The 15,035-nt window shown below is 40.0% G+C and overlaps 1 protein-coding gene across 5 annotated transcripts in view; it reads right to left on the reverse strand.

The window, feature by feature from the left end:
* Positions 1-701: 701 nt before the first annotated feature.
* Positions 702-15,035, reverse strand: part of DDX20 (DEAD-box helicase 20) — a 32,885-nt gene continuing 18,551 nt past the window's right edge. For all 5 annotated transcript variants that reach the window (XM_088475423.1, XM_088475426.1, XM_088475422.1 and 2 more), the window contains exons 5-12: positions 13,695-13,809; positions 13,473-13,615; positions 13,227-13,365; positions 10,108-10,166; positions 9,722-9,804; positions 6,644-6,749; positions 5,753-5,854; positions 702-2,858 (exon numbers count right to left, since the gene is read on the reverse strand). In XM_088475423.1, coding sequence (XP_088331549.1) covers positions 1,708-2,858; positions 5,753-5,854; positions 6,644-6,749; positions 9,722-9,804; positions 10,108-10,166; positions 13,227-13,365; positions 13,473-13,615; positions 13,695-13,809 — 1,898 coding nt within the window. In that variant the 3' untranslated portion in view covers positions 702-1,707. The remainder of the gene's footprint in view (positions 2,859-5,752; positions 5,855-6,643; positions 6,750-9,721; positions 9,805-10,107; positions 10,167-13,226; positions 13,366-13,472; positions 13,616-13,694; positions 13,810-15,035) is intronic.

Below are 15,035 nucleotides of genomic sequence, written 5' to 3' on the forward strand. Positions count from 1 at the left end.
CCGTTAGTGCCTAAACCTAATCCTCCCCCCTTCGTGCCTAACCCTAACCCCCTCCAGTGATGCCTAACCCTAACCCTCCCCCCTAGGGGTGTCTAACTCCAACCTCAGCCCCCCCCCCCAAAAAAACCTAACCCCACTACACTCCCTAAACCTAACCTTCCCTCCCCCGTGGCTAAGGGCGCACCGGACTTACCTCGTTCGGGCTGGCGTCCTTCGGCATTCCCGCGTCGGGATTAAGATAGGCGTCTGTATTGAGACACCTATTTTAAGTCCCTTGTCTGGATTTCCCTGTCGGTATTGAGACCGGCGGCATCGTAGCCGTCGGTCTCATAACTACATCCCCAATGAACATCTGAATAGCTATAGGCTTATGCTGTATTTTATGGTATACATTAATATAGGATTATATTTTCAAAATATTTACATTAAAAAAATGGGAACCATTTACTAATGATTGGGAAAAGTAAAACTTAACTGTATAGACTCATATGTTTATGGTTTTCAAAATAAAGTGAATAGATGAGCTAGTACAGACCAGCAGTGAAAATTAATAGCGCCTTATTATTTCTATATAGATTAAAAGCACACATGCAAAACATATCTGTAAAATAAACTTACCTTATTTAGTTGGGCTTGCTTAAAAAAACACCTTCATAATTAGTGGATGCCTTCGTTTTATAAAAAGAAATTAATGCTTAAACTTCACAAACAAAATTTATTCATAAGTTATGACACTGGTATGTAATATTTCAAAATGATGAAAAAGCATATTAACATCAACCAAACGCATTTGTAGCAATTCTGATTGCATTGGTTCCAGTAAAAATGCAAGGCAGGAGAGAACTCTAAATATTAGTACTTCAGTGCAGGCTAGCCACATAACTAAACAGTGGATCACTATTGAGCTTTGTTCGTTAATTACAGACATTTGTAGCCTAGATGGCAATACGAAAATATTATGGCAATAGATTGAAATCGGTCTACTAGAATAATTAAAGAAGAAGTCACAATAGACTCACTAAACAGGCATCACAACGATATAATTTTATGTTAACATGTTACAGAATAAAACTATGTATTTTTCCTTAAGACGGGATGTTATTTCTATTAGATGAAGAACCAGTTAGTCTACATAAAATACTTTCCATTCTGTGAAGGACTGATCAAATAAATCAAACCACAGAATCTGCAGCCATCTCTAGTGGATTGGTCACCATCATTTTTGAATGCATCTGCACTCACTTAAATATCTAATTGGAAACCATTGTTTTTCAAAATACCTGCTTTCCTTAAGATATTAATTACTTCATTACCAGTTTCCTCTTTCATATATTTAGTTGTATTCACCTTAATGCCAGTGGCTCTATATGAAAATTTAAGAGGACACAGCAAGCAGATGATTTAAAAAGAGAGATGATCCCTCATTGTAGAATTGGGAAGGTATACAGAGGCAAGCCGATTTCTGCCTTTAACACAGTTAGCTAGATATTAAATCATTTGGTGTTTCAAAAAGGCACAGATGCGCATTATTACACGATTGTCAGTTTTGGTTTATTACGCTCCTTTTAATATGCCTTTTCAGCATAATTTTGGGGAAGGATATTCATATTACTTAACTGCAGGAGAGGGTTGAAAATATTGTAGCTAAAGACAACAATAAATAAACTTTCTTGAATACAAATGTTACATTTCTTCATACCAGAAGGGTCATGGCTTTAGCATTTCATGGAGGTAGACAGAGTGCATATGGTATGCAGACATCCAATTTGAGCACTTGTAGACATTCCTATAATAGGAACTTGAAATGGCAGAGTGGTATTTCTGCCATGCTTGATAGTATGATCGCCAATAGTCAGCATAGTTCATGGTGCCATAAGGAAAGCCACCAGGATTCCCATAGTCTAGCTGGTACACATCATCCTGAGCTTCCTGGCAGAATTCTCTTCTGGACAGATGGGTTACTTTTTTACTCCGTTTTCTAGACTTTTTGACATTATTGAAAATTCCCTCTTCTTCAACATAACCATGAGCTTTAACCAAGCTTGCTGGCTGCACCTCCATTGATGAAGGAAAATCATCTGCATTTAGCAGGCAAACAGCGGCCCCAACAGTCCCGGCAGCCAAGACATCTGGGCAAGAATTTGACAGTTCCATAGACCCCTGCATCACCTGCGAGTGACTGGATTCCTCACTGTTTTCATGCTCTGATGAAGAGCTGGATGAGCTGCTATTTCTTTCAACACCTGATTTACCACCGACACATGTTTCTGGGATACTCACTGTATCTGAACACATCTCCACAGTGGTATTTTCTTTGTAAGGATTTTCAGGTGCATGTTCCTCTGCATAGTAACCAGAGTCTGTGTAGACACGGATGATCTCTACATGTTTTTCTAGACCTTCCTTGATGAAATGCTCATAGTCTTCAACAAGCTCAGCAAAGGATGATGTACAAACTACAGGACGTTTGAAAGAAGGTAAGCTTGGGATTTTAGGAAGAGAATTATCCAGCACGTCCTGAACTTTGCTGTCACTTCTTAGGCTTTCCGATGGCTTTTTTGGTTTACCGATATCATTTAGTTTCTTAGGCACGTTAGCAGTCTCTACATTTACCCATTCCTCCTGACTCTCTTTCTCTGTAGTTTTATTTTTGGCAAATTTTTTCTGCTTATATGTAGTAGCTTTAGTTGTTTTCTTGCTTGTGGACATTTCTGTTAAAGGACTTGCCTGGAAAACATGGCTTTTCACAGAATCATCTGGTTTTTCTTCAGAATTTAAGGCTTGGGATATGGTCTTCACTGGAGTGATTTCAACATTCCAGTCAGAAGCTTCCTCCATAAGCCCATCTGGAATTGGATCTGTACAAAAACATTCCAAAATAAATATTTATCTATGTAAAATTTTAGAACTACCATTAAGTCAAATTTGAGCAAAATGAGCTCATACCAAGTGCAACATACAACTATTCCTGGCCATACAGTGCATGATAATTGTGCAAACCAACCAACTAAATATCTGGTTTGAATGATTATCGTTCACTGTATGGTACTAAAAAATGATCGTTCACAGCGCAATAAAATGGTCTGAATCTATTGGTTTTCAAACCCATACAATCCACCCGACTGTTGTTCAGCCAAGTTCAGGCTGTGAATGGAAACTGCCTTCATACATGGTGTAATGTACGGAGGCGCTCCATTGTCCCTTTCAGCTGATTTGATGAACGATCGTGGAGTGTATAGCCAGCTTTAGGGGTCCATGTATCAAGCTTTTTTTTTCATAAAATTGCAGTTTCTGCATAACTTTATGAATTTTTGCTATGTACTAATAGCACAATGCAGGAGAGTTCACAGAAATCTCTGGCACAGTTCTAATTAGCACTGCAGATTGCAGTCCTCATTATTGTCAATAGGGACTACGATCTATGCCCTATGTACTAAACTCCAAAAAGCAAAGCTTTTTCAGTTTGGCCCCGGTAGTTTACACCATCTTCAGATGGTAAAAACTGCTTTAAGCCTATGGAGACTAACGAGCAGGAAAGAGATCTTCCGATCGGTCTCCCAAAGCCTCTGGCGGAAAATGACAACGTGCACAAGTGCAGTGTCAGCTTCACCTGGAGAAGTCTTTTACAAACTTGAAAGACTTCTACATAATGCCAGGGATATAACTTGCAGGGACAGCAGTTACCATAACCGCTGTCCCTGCGAGTTTCCCTTGGTACATGGCAGGATTTTTTCATTAAAAATAATATCATCCGCCAAGATTCAAAACCTTAATAATAGCGGCAGTTCTGTGATTAATACATAGGCCCTTTAGTCTTAAACAGCAACGTACATCATTTACACCAATTTTTGCTGACCACGATACTTTGTATTAGTTTCAACCTATTTGTGAACAGGTAAAAGATGGCACTCATTCTAACGGGCACATTATTTACTTAAACTACAGTGGTCACTTAGGACAGAAACAGTAAGCAGCCTTACATTATTTTCAGAACACACACATTTCCTACATTGTTAGAATAGTTAAGTGAAACATTTTTAAATAGAATATACTGCATTTATTTTATAATTTTCAAAGACATTCTTGTGAAGAATTTCTTTTAAGAATTTAAAATCACAAGCTTTAAAATACACTTATGACAAACAAATATTAAAGATGGTTAGAAGAATTTTCTGCAAATTTATTGTTAAAGAGAGGAATATAGTTTAATTCAACTCTGAGTTTTTTTTCTTCTGTTTACATTTTTTAATGCTATTTAATAACATTGTAATATACTTGTCGAGAACTTCAATACTAAAATCTGGTAGACAAGCTGGAAAAGAGAGGCCTGTCCTGGGCAACTTGTAGCCATACTTATTTACCTCGATGATTTGACCGTAAATACCATTGTTTAACCAGAGACGGGGACTTTTCCTACAATTACGACCATCTGGCAGTAATGTACCAAACTATACAATCTATTTGTATGTGTAATATAGGATTGCTGTAATTTGCATGCAATAAGATTTACCATTATGAATTTAATTCCCTGATTGCTAAAGTATTGTGAGGTGCCTCCTTTTTTGTATGCATTAAATCTTTGTATCACATTTAATTTAGTTTTTAAACTGTCTAATTGTATTATATATACACTACGCAAAGAATATATGCTTTATTTTTATCCTTTTGTAGGTGTCCTGTGACACTTCATTTGCAGAAAGATAAAAAAAAAATTCTGTTTCAATGCTTCAAAATAAAATAAAAATCCTTCTACGGAATCGAAAAAATAAAAACCAATAAAAGAATATGTGAATTACAAAACCTATTGGATATAATAAAAATGCACAAAAACAAAGTACGGCTTTCCCCAATGTGCAGAGTTTCACTTCCAACCTCCGGGTCAGACCCGGAACTTCCCCGGCGCCGACCCAGGATATTCCCACGTCAGCGCCGTTCACACCGGAACTTGGTCTGCAGTGACCTGACTCTTCCGCTGTTGAAGTGGACGCTGGAGATGTCATCTCCAAGCGCCACTGAAGCCGGCCAAACGGCAGGCAAGCTGCACGATCCTGGTCATCGTGACCTGGATCGCGCAGTTTACACTGCAGGGTTTCAAGGGTCATTACAGTGTTAAACCCTGCAAGTTACCTGGGTTGGATTGCCGGGTCACTCCACGCGGGAATCTAACCCTGTTGCCTTTTACACCCAGAAGCAACCCGGGTTAACCCTGCAATAACCTGGGTTTTAGCTCTGGTGTAAAAGGGGTATTAATAGGCTCTTACTCCTAGTATATACTGATAATTCCTTGTATATACTGTTGCTTAAGGACCCATATTCTGGTATATGGAAATACAACACTATTGCTTAAGTGCAATTATCACAAATCATTCTGAATGTCTAACAGCATTTTCTTCCCATAATACATTACAGAAAGTTTAACTCTATGGTTTTAAACTACCAGTGAACAATTCACGGTGTCGCACATAAATATGTGTGCAGTTAAAGGCATAAATTAAATATTCAATCAGTAAACACTAAATACCTAAAACATATAAATATAACTAAACAATACAGTGTATGTGCAATAGATGGGGACACATCTTGACAAACAATACAATATATATATATATATAGTTGTATATAAATGTGCACTTGTTAAATTCAAAAATACATAAATCTCTTGTGTGATTTTTCTTCAAAATGTGGCTCTTATGACCAGTATATAAAAAATACTTTTCTTTTTAACCCACGAAGACAACATGATCCCTATTACCAGGTAGGGGAAGCAGTCGGAGGTTGCATTTCTGAGCTATTGCCATCATCAAATTCTCCTCCTCTCCTCGACAGCAGTAAGAGACAGATAGACCATAGGTACCTGTGTGAGCAGAAAAGCTTTAGAGACAAGGAGCGAGATTCAGAGGTGCACGTAATGTCGATGTCGCACACAAACGGCCAATGTTTTCAGTCTATGCATTCGTCCGAGTGGCACTGTGCATGCGTCCCAATGGTTAACACACAAAGACGCAGACAAAAATTGCACGCAGATCCATGCAATTTTGGTGGGTGTTTCTGGGAGGTAACGGGGGTGGCTAGCCAGACACTGACGAGTCGCGGATGTCTAATGCGTCCAAAGGCGCAGTTGCACCGACTCAGTCGTCCATGTTCAGATGGAGACATTGCACCTGCCATAGGACAAGCGCAATCACCGATGGTGCGTCTTCACGTGCACAGCAGTGGATTAGCGCCGCAGCCAGAGGGTGTCTCAGTAGGAAGAATATCAGTTGTGGCATTAGGCGCAGCAGCGATCAAAAGACGCGGCTGAAATAGCAACCACATCTGAATCAGGCCCAAGATGCAGTGCTTGCTAAACAGATAAACTCCTTCCAATAGTATTAGAACAAGTGAAAACATGTAAAAAGGATGGAGTAGGATAACAGTACATTTAGTAAATGAAGTGAAGCAAAACAATTCAAAGAAACTGCATTTCCTGACTTAACGCTGTTACATGACAGTCCACATTATACGGAAATACATCAAGGGGAGGTAATAAATAAGCTGCAGAACAAGTCACTGTGACAAGCACTTACATGGACCATTGCCTTCATACAGCAGATACACAATAAAAAAGGACAAAGCTAAACATCAAATGTTTTTTTCTGGTTACCAAAACGTCCAGCTCTTCCAATTCGGTGCATATAGGTCTCCCAGTCATGTGGCACATCCAGGTTTATAACCAAATTCACTTTCTCAGCATCGATACCACGTGATGTCTAACATACAAAAGAAAATAGAGCATATATATGTGTACAAATCATGAAATAAGTAGAAATTTACAAATACATAAAACACCATGGCTATAAAACATGCCCTTGTCTCCTCCATTCTTAAAAAACCTACCCTTGATCCTAACCTTCTTTCTAACTACCGACCCATCTCTCTCCTCCCTTTTGCCTCCAAACTCCTTGAGCGGATTGTCTACAAACGCCTTACCACTTTTCTTTCCTCCCACTCCCTCCTTGACCCTTTTCAGTCTGGCTTCCGTTCTCTCCACTCCACTGAAACTGCCCTCACAAAAATCAGCAATGACCTCCTTGCTGCCAAATCCCAAGGCCACTACTCTCTTCTCATTCTCCTTGATCTCTCTGCTGCTTTTGACACTGTGGACCACCCTCTCCTGCTGAATATCCTTCACTCCCTTGGTCTACGTGAAACTGCCCTCTCCTGGCTGTCATCCTACCTCTCTGACCGATCTTTCTCAGTTTCCTCTCACGACTCCTCTTCCCCCCCACAGCCTCTTACAGTAGGTGTTCCCCAAGGTTCTGTTCTTGGTCCTCTCCTATTCTCCCTCTATACTTCCTTTCTAGGTGAACTCATCAGCTCTTTTGACCTCCATTATCATCTCTATGCTGATGATACTCAAATCTACCTTTCCTCCCCTGATCTCTCCCCCTCTCTTCTGACTCTCCAACTGTCTCTCTGCTGTCTCTTCCTGGATGTCCCAGCGGTTTCTTAAACTTAATATGTCTAAGACAGAGCTGATCATCTTCCCACCCTCCCACATCACCTCACTTCCCACTATATCTTTATCAATTGATGGAATAACTATCTCATCTAGTCCCAAGGTGCGCTGTCTTGGAGTTACCCTGGACTCCTCCCTCTCCTTCAAACCACATATCCAGAACCTTTCACAGTCCTGTCGTTTCCATCTCAAAAATATTTCTAAGATCAGACCCTATCTCACCCAGGATGCTACTAAAACCCTCATACACTCACTGGTCATCTCCAGATTGGACTATTGTAACCTCCTCCTATCTGGCGTCCCCAAATCCCATCTCTCTCCTCTCCAGTCTATCCTTAATGCTGCTGCACGGCTTATTTTCCTCTCCAAGCGCTCTACATCTGCCTCCCCTCTCCTACAAGCTCTCCACTGGCTCCCCTTCCCTTTTAGAACCCAATTTAAGGTTCTCACGCTCACTCACAAAGCCCTCACCCAGTCTTCTCCCATATACATCTCTGATCTCATCTCCCTTCACGCTCCTCTCCGCCCTCTTCGCTCAACTAATGCACGCCGCCTTTCATGCCAGCTGATTACTTCCTCCCACTCCCACCTCCAAGATTTTGCCCGCACTGCTCCCCACCTCTGGAACTCTCTCCCACTCCCCATCAGACTCTCCACCTGTTTGCAATCCTTCAAACGGGCTCTCAAGACCCACTACTTCATCAAAGCCTTCCAGCTATCATTCTAACTCCTTGCTACATGCTCCTTCGTCCCCATCTGTGTCAACCCAGTTTGTCTTCCCCCACCTTTTTAGAATGTAAGCTCTCACGAGCAGGGCCATCTACCCTCTTGTGCTTCTCCTTACTATAGTGTCATTTACTTCTTACTCACCACTAGGGCGCCTAACACTTGGTTGCTTATGCTCTGTTGCTTATCTGGGTGATATGGTCGCTAATGTAGCAATATATATTATCCATGTCCTATATTGTATTGTTCTGTAAGTCACTTGTATACAATTTGTTTTTGTACTTTGTAAGGCGCTGCGGAACACTTGTGGCGTCATATAAATAAATGATAATAATAATAATAATAATAATAATAATAAGTGTTAAAAAGATCATATATACCGAATTACAGGATAGTCTATTAAACAGAGATTTTTGCTGACTGAGCCGTTATGAGTGTGATATTATGCCTATTATTTATCCTGGCTGTATTCTTGTATAACAGAAAAGTGAGATGCAGACAAGAAAAAAAAAAGAAAGTGCTGTACCAAATGTATCTCCTAAAATCATTTTTGTTTTCTGTTCCATTTACCAAATGCAGTCATTTCATAAAAAAAACAGGCACTTTAGAACCAAAGGATAACAGTAGAGTAGGGTAATCCTAAAACACAAGCTTCAATACCACTGCTGTACAAATCTGTTGTCCAACTTATATAGGTGACAGTTATACCATGTAAACTAGACATAACATACTGTAAACCTGTAAGAGGGATAGCTTCACATAAGAAAATAGGTCAAATACATTGAACTGTGAATTCTGGCTCTAAATATCTTAATCCAATACTGAATTATTCAGATTTCACTAACTCGCAACAACCAGTAAATTTATGACATACATTGTATTAGAAAAAGCAATACAGTAAGAAGTGAACCACACTCAGGGTTATTTTCACATCAACTAATTACATTATGAATTTTGCAGTAGGATAGTACTGTATTGTAATAAAGAGAAATGGACAGTTTCTAATTAACAGCACAGAATGAAAAGATATATATCAGCTAAAATGTACTTTGATATTATTATAGCTGGAATTGTATCAATGTTCAACCCAAAAAGTGATGTTTGGATGGTAGTTGCAGTGTCCTCTAATAAACACATTTCTATAATAACCACTGATGGTTACTAATCATATAACTGCAGCTCTTTTATGAGAAGTGCATGCGGCCCTGTTTCACACAAATGCAGACAAAACAAAAACAGGGAATTATTGTATAGCAAAATATACTATTTGTTTGTGCTGTAATTCTTACTTTGTTTTAAGAGTTTCACCCAAAACACATGGTTCAAAATGTACATATACAGTATTTCGTAAACAGAGCTGTGCAAGTCTTATGGCGCTTGCACCTCATAGGCCATAAGAAATTGGCAGTTAAATTGGTCAGATAAGCAAATGTAAATATCAACTTTAACCTAGTTATGCAGGTTTGCAGTTAAAGGAGTTCATTTTAAGTGACTTACAAGATCAGTTGAAATCAGGACACGACAATGATATTGCTTCAGTTTGGCCATGGCATCGAGTCTTTGGTTTTGGTTCATACCACCTATGGGGAGGCACAATGGAAAGTGTACAATCCATGCAGACATCACATATGAAGGAGCCACAGCAATAGGTATGAAGACCCAAAGGTACAAGGTAAATCGTGATGTTTGCTCAGGTTAAAAAGCCCAAGGACAGTAACCCCTAATCCAATATTGCAAATATTTATCCTTCAGCAGGATTTCCACATACCATCCGTCCCGCTACCCACTTTTAATGCCAATAAGTTTCAGGAACACTGAAAAGGCCCATCGTTCAGACATATATTCAATGTTATAATAAAAGATGATTATTCACATTTACTTACCAGATATACATACAGCCGGGAAACCTTTAGCGGTAAGAACATCAGCCAGGTGTTGAGCTCTATAAAAAAAATAAAAAACACTTGTAAAAAACTAAACATGGAAATAGAACAATAAAAATCATATTTAAAAGAAGAACAACGCAGCTGAAGTGGAGTTGAAAGCTAGTGAGTTTTACAGACTCCGAGCTGAGTGTATGCAACTATGGATGATTCATACACAACTCAGTCACAGCTGCACTTACAGCTGAAGGGGCATAACTGGGTGACTCACACATAGCCTAAACCCAGTGAGGGCTTGTTTACAGAGCTGCAGGCTGTGCAAAATTGCTTGTACAATCTTTTGAAAGAGGATGGGGCTGGTAGAAATGCAATGATGACCGGTATAAAACCAAGAACCCATATAGGGGCTTGTTCACTCAGAAAACGTGAACAGCTGCAAGCAGAGATAGGCATTTCTGTGCATGTAATGCAGAAGCAATTCCGGCTGATTTGCGTTAAATTCTGCATCTGTCCGTAAATGTTTAAAAATATTTTTCCTATGTATTCAACACCTCAGACATTTTCCTTGACTTCAAATCCTAAATTCTTTAGAAACAGTGATCATTTTCCTCATATGTTTCAGCTGACTTTTTAAGACAGCGACAGCTGCAACTTGCACACACAGCACTATTCAGTCTAAAAACGGGGTTTAAAAAAAATTCAAGAGTAGAAAATATGTATCCATATATGGATCCTCTCCAAACGTGCTGCGTCTGCCTCAATGTCCTACAAGCCCTGAACTTGCTCCCCTTCAAAACCCAATTAAAATTCCTCACACTCTCATACAAAGCCCTTACCCAATCCTTTCCTATTTACATCTCTGACCTCATCTCCCTTCCCACTCTTACCTGCTTTGCTCTACAAATCTCTGCCCCCTCTCCTCCCAAATGATAACTTCCTCCCACTCCTGCCTCTTAGGTTCTGCGCCTACCACTTCAACACTCTCCCTATCAGACGCTCTACAAAGCTTCATATGCGCTCTCAAGACTCACTTCTTTATCAAAGCTTTCCAGCTCTAACACAATGCTCCCGGTGATTGGGTAAAATATGCGCTATAGTGTGTATTTTACCCACAAATACATACCGGGGACTCACTTTGTAAGAATGAAAAAGACGGCACCGCTTGAAGACGGCACCTGGAACTCTGTATACAGAAGGCGCCAAAGACCAGGCAAGACACTGGGACAGCAAAGTGTAAAGCGAGTAGCGCCGCGGGTGGGGGTGGTGTGGTGCGGGCTGGGCAGAGTGACAGATGCACCGCTGGTTGGTCCCATTTTTAGCACCTTGGGCCGGCCATTGTTATCTGCTTGGGCCGCCCCCTTCTGGCTCACACAGAATAAAAGGACAGAAGAGTGCACACCAAGAAGCAGAGAATTATTTGAGCTTTTTTATTCAAAGGTAAGAGAAAGAAAATCTTTTTGGTTTAATTTTAAACTGTATATATATGTTCACGTTTTTTCATAAAATTATGCAGAAACTGAAGTTTCTGCATAATTGTATCTATCACTGCTATGTAAGAGCAGTCTAATGCAGAAGATTTCATTATTGTCAAAGGGTACTGCAGTCTAACCTCTATGTACAAAACTGATGCTATTGGGGGTATCAGATGGGCATTCTAGGGGTATGTGGGGAAGTGTGGTGGCATGTGAGTAGGTCTGAGGGGCATACGGGAGCTCTAAAGTATAAATTATGATGGACCCAGAAATGGTCCGGTAGGACCCAATTTTTTTAAAGTGGTGGGTCCCTGGGACATATTTTGTCGCTCCGCGCAATCACTGGCTCCATGCTCACTAATATATATCCCCTCTGTCTCTCCCATGTCTGGCTGACCCTCGACTTTATAATGTAAGCTCTCACAAGCAGGGTGCTCTTCCCTCATGTGCTTTTCCTTCTCACACTTATACCCTCCCCACTGGCAACAATGGCACCAAAACTGTGTTCTACCGCCATGCTGCTTATTTGGGTATTATGATTGCTGATGCAGAAAGGTTTATAAACTTTGTAGTCCATGTTGTGCAATGTTTTGTACTGTAATGCTGGGTACACACTGGCAGTTATATTGGAGATCAATTGATCGGCCAATATATCTTGTGTGCGTCGGTCAGTGTGTACCAGCGATATGTCTGTCAGTGACATTGTTCACAGACATATTGCGTCGGCTGTAGCTGCACAGCCTTTGCCCAATATATATGCGGATATATTGGGGCATCGTCAGCCGACCGCCCCAGCAGAGGCCGCAGGGAGGACCCGCAACACCCCCCACCCCGCGGGACCGGGGCCATAAGACAGATGACGATTGTTTAGTGTGTATGAACAACCGTCATCTGCAGATATATCACTCGATCTGCAGATATATCACTCGATCTGCAGATATATCTGTTATGGAGCGTACACACGGTCAGATTTGTCAGACTTGTCAGATTTGTCAGATGAACGACTGAACGATTAAACGATTTGAACGGTTTGGACGATTTGAACAAAGTTTTGAACGATTTGAACGATTTGAACGATTGAACGATTTTTAACTGCATTAAAATGAATGGAATCGTCCAAGTCTGACTGCAAACCCATCAGATGTCAGATATCGTTATCTGACAAACGGGAACGCGCATCGTTGATCGTCCATCGTTCAGGCATGTCAGATATGAACGATTTTTCATCAGATATGAACGACTGAACGATTTTTAAATCGTTATCGTCCATATCTGAAGAAAAAATCTGATCGTGTGTATGCACCATTAGGTGTGTACCCAGCTTAGTCTGATTTTTTTCTCCTATTTATAGTTCCTTGTGGCGATATGTAAATAATATGACATTTAAATCAACAAATAAAGATACTGTCCCTTTAGTTTACTGCTATCATTTGACTATACATCTATATTTAAAGTTATCCAGTAACCAATGCTAGAGATTGCCACTTCTATCTATACTGAAGTTGACAGATCTAAACCAAATTCACTAAAAGGAAATGGCAAAGGAACATCGGATGAAACAACTGGAGAGGTATTGAATGCCTGGAACCTATGAACATAAAACAGCGATCTTAACAAGTGTTATTAGTGCATAGAAAACATGACTACCTGCTGTGAAGGTTAGAGAATACCAAGGCTTGGTTAAATGGAACTCTGCTAAACAGTTCCTGTAAATGTTGCACTTTCTCTTGAAAAACCTTGTGTGGGAGGCTGTGCGAATTTACCACTCTGTAATACTGCTTTAACCCTGGGACAAAATAAAAAGACAAACATTACATCCAATACAATGAAGATATTGTCACACTTTGCGTCCAGTGTTTTCTGTATGGTGCAGCTTCAGTCCATAATACATACCAATGAGACTGGGATCGGTTACATTCAATCTGATAAATGTTGGCTCACGCATGTACTTTGTCAGCGCTTTGGCTAAGGATTCTGGGTATGTAGCTGAAACAGCTAGCATTTGTTTGTTGGCCGGAAGAGATGAATAAATCCAGCTATTAAAACCAAACAAAATAAAAAGGTCACATTCTCACTCTAATTATAAATAAATTAATTAGCTTTACAATTCCGTACTTAATTTGGTCCTGGAAGCTTCCTTCTTCTAGGAGCTTGTCAGCTTCATCAAGGATGAAAAGACGGATGCTAGCTGTGTTAAGGTAGCCAATTTCTATTAATTGCTTTATTCGGCCTGCAAGGGGAAAACAAAATAAATATTGTTAATATTATCATGTAAGCTCCAACTGGAAAAGGTGCCTGGCAAATTAAAGCATGGTTTATTTTTAGTGTTTTTGTTTACACATAATTAAAAGCAGATAATTACTTAATCCAACTATGGATTCCAGCCATCAATGAATGAATTCCAAACACCTGCAGCTCAAAATGCAGCAATTAAAATAGATAACAGTGAGCAATGGAGCCGTTTTCTCATCAGAAACTGTGACTAGCAATGGGCGAACACCTATTACACCTTTTAGTGTAAGAATTTTTTTTTCAATGCCAATGTGTACATGTTTTAAGCATTGAACTATTTTTTTTTCCTTGATTTTATTAAAGAACAATAATACTAGGTATGGTAAGCAAATCGAGATAATGTATTGGCAGATAACTTAGTGAGTTTTGGGGGCGGAAAGATTTATCCAAAATGAATGGTTTTAAAATAGATAGAAATAGTATTGAAATCAAAACTAAATATCCTATAATTATCTTGCATTGTTCTAGCTTTGCAAAACTTTTTAAATTGCAACATTGTTTTTACTTATGATACCGCAATTTTACATTGGTGTGTGGTGTTCATTCTAGCACCCTGCACCTGTCACAACCTGTGCAGTTCCTCTTTCCTGCCTGGGGTGTCGGTCTCTGATCTGGTGCTTCTAGCACACAGTGGTCTGTATCTCAGCTATTTGTTGAATCAGCTGAGTGTGCCAGAAGCACCAGAGCAGAGAGCAACACTCCAGGCAGGAAAGAGAAACTGCACGGGTTGTGACAGGTGCAGGGTGCTAGAATGAACACTAGCTGTAATTATACAGCACAACTGTGTGGGGTCAGCTTAATGCCAAAGTTTATATATACACACCTTACTTAATATTATACTTCTAAAGCACACTAAGGGCCATATTCAATTCCAGGCAAAAAGTCCCGTACTTTTCGTATGCCGGACTTTTCACCGACTTCGCTGGTTTCCAATGCGAAAAAGTATCGCGCGCGTGCCGCTTTTGCCCGTATTCAATTAGAAATCGGCGAAAACAGGACCCGGTGAAACTAACATGCGAAAAGTACTGTCAGTTTTGGGGAAATCAGCCTGACACCCCCCAAAAGCTGCTATTTAGCATCTTTGCATAAGTGGTGAAGAATAGCATTTTGCAATTTTTGGGGGATAAAAGAAGTAGTCCCAGCAAATTTGGGGTACCTAAAAAT

Source organism: Taudactylus pleione, unplaced genomic scaffold (assembly GCF_031769625.1).
Source record: "Taudactylus pleione unplaced genomic scaffold, aTauple2 ptg000172l, whole genome shotgun sequence".
Taxonomy (NCBI): Eukaryota; Metazoa; Chordata; class Amphibia; order Anura; family Myobatrachidae; genus Taudactylus; species Taudactylus pleione.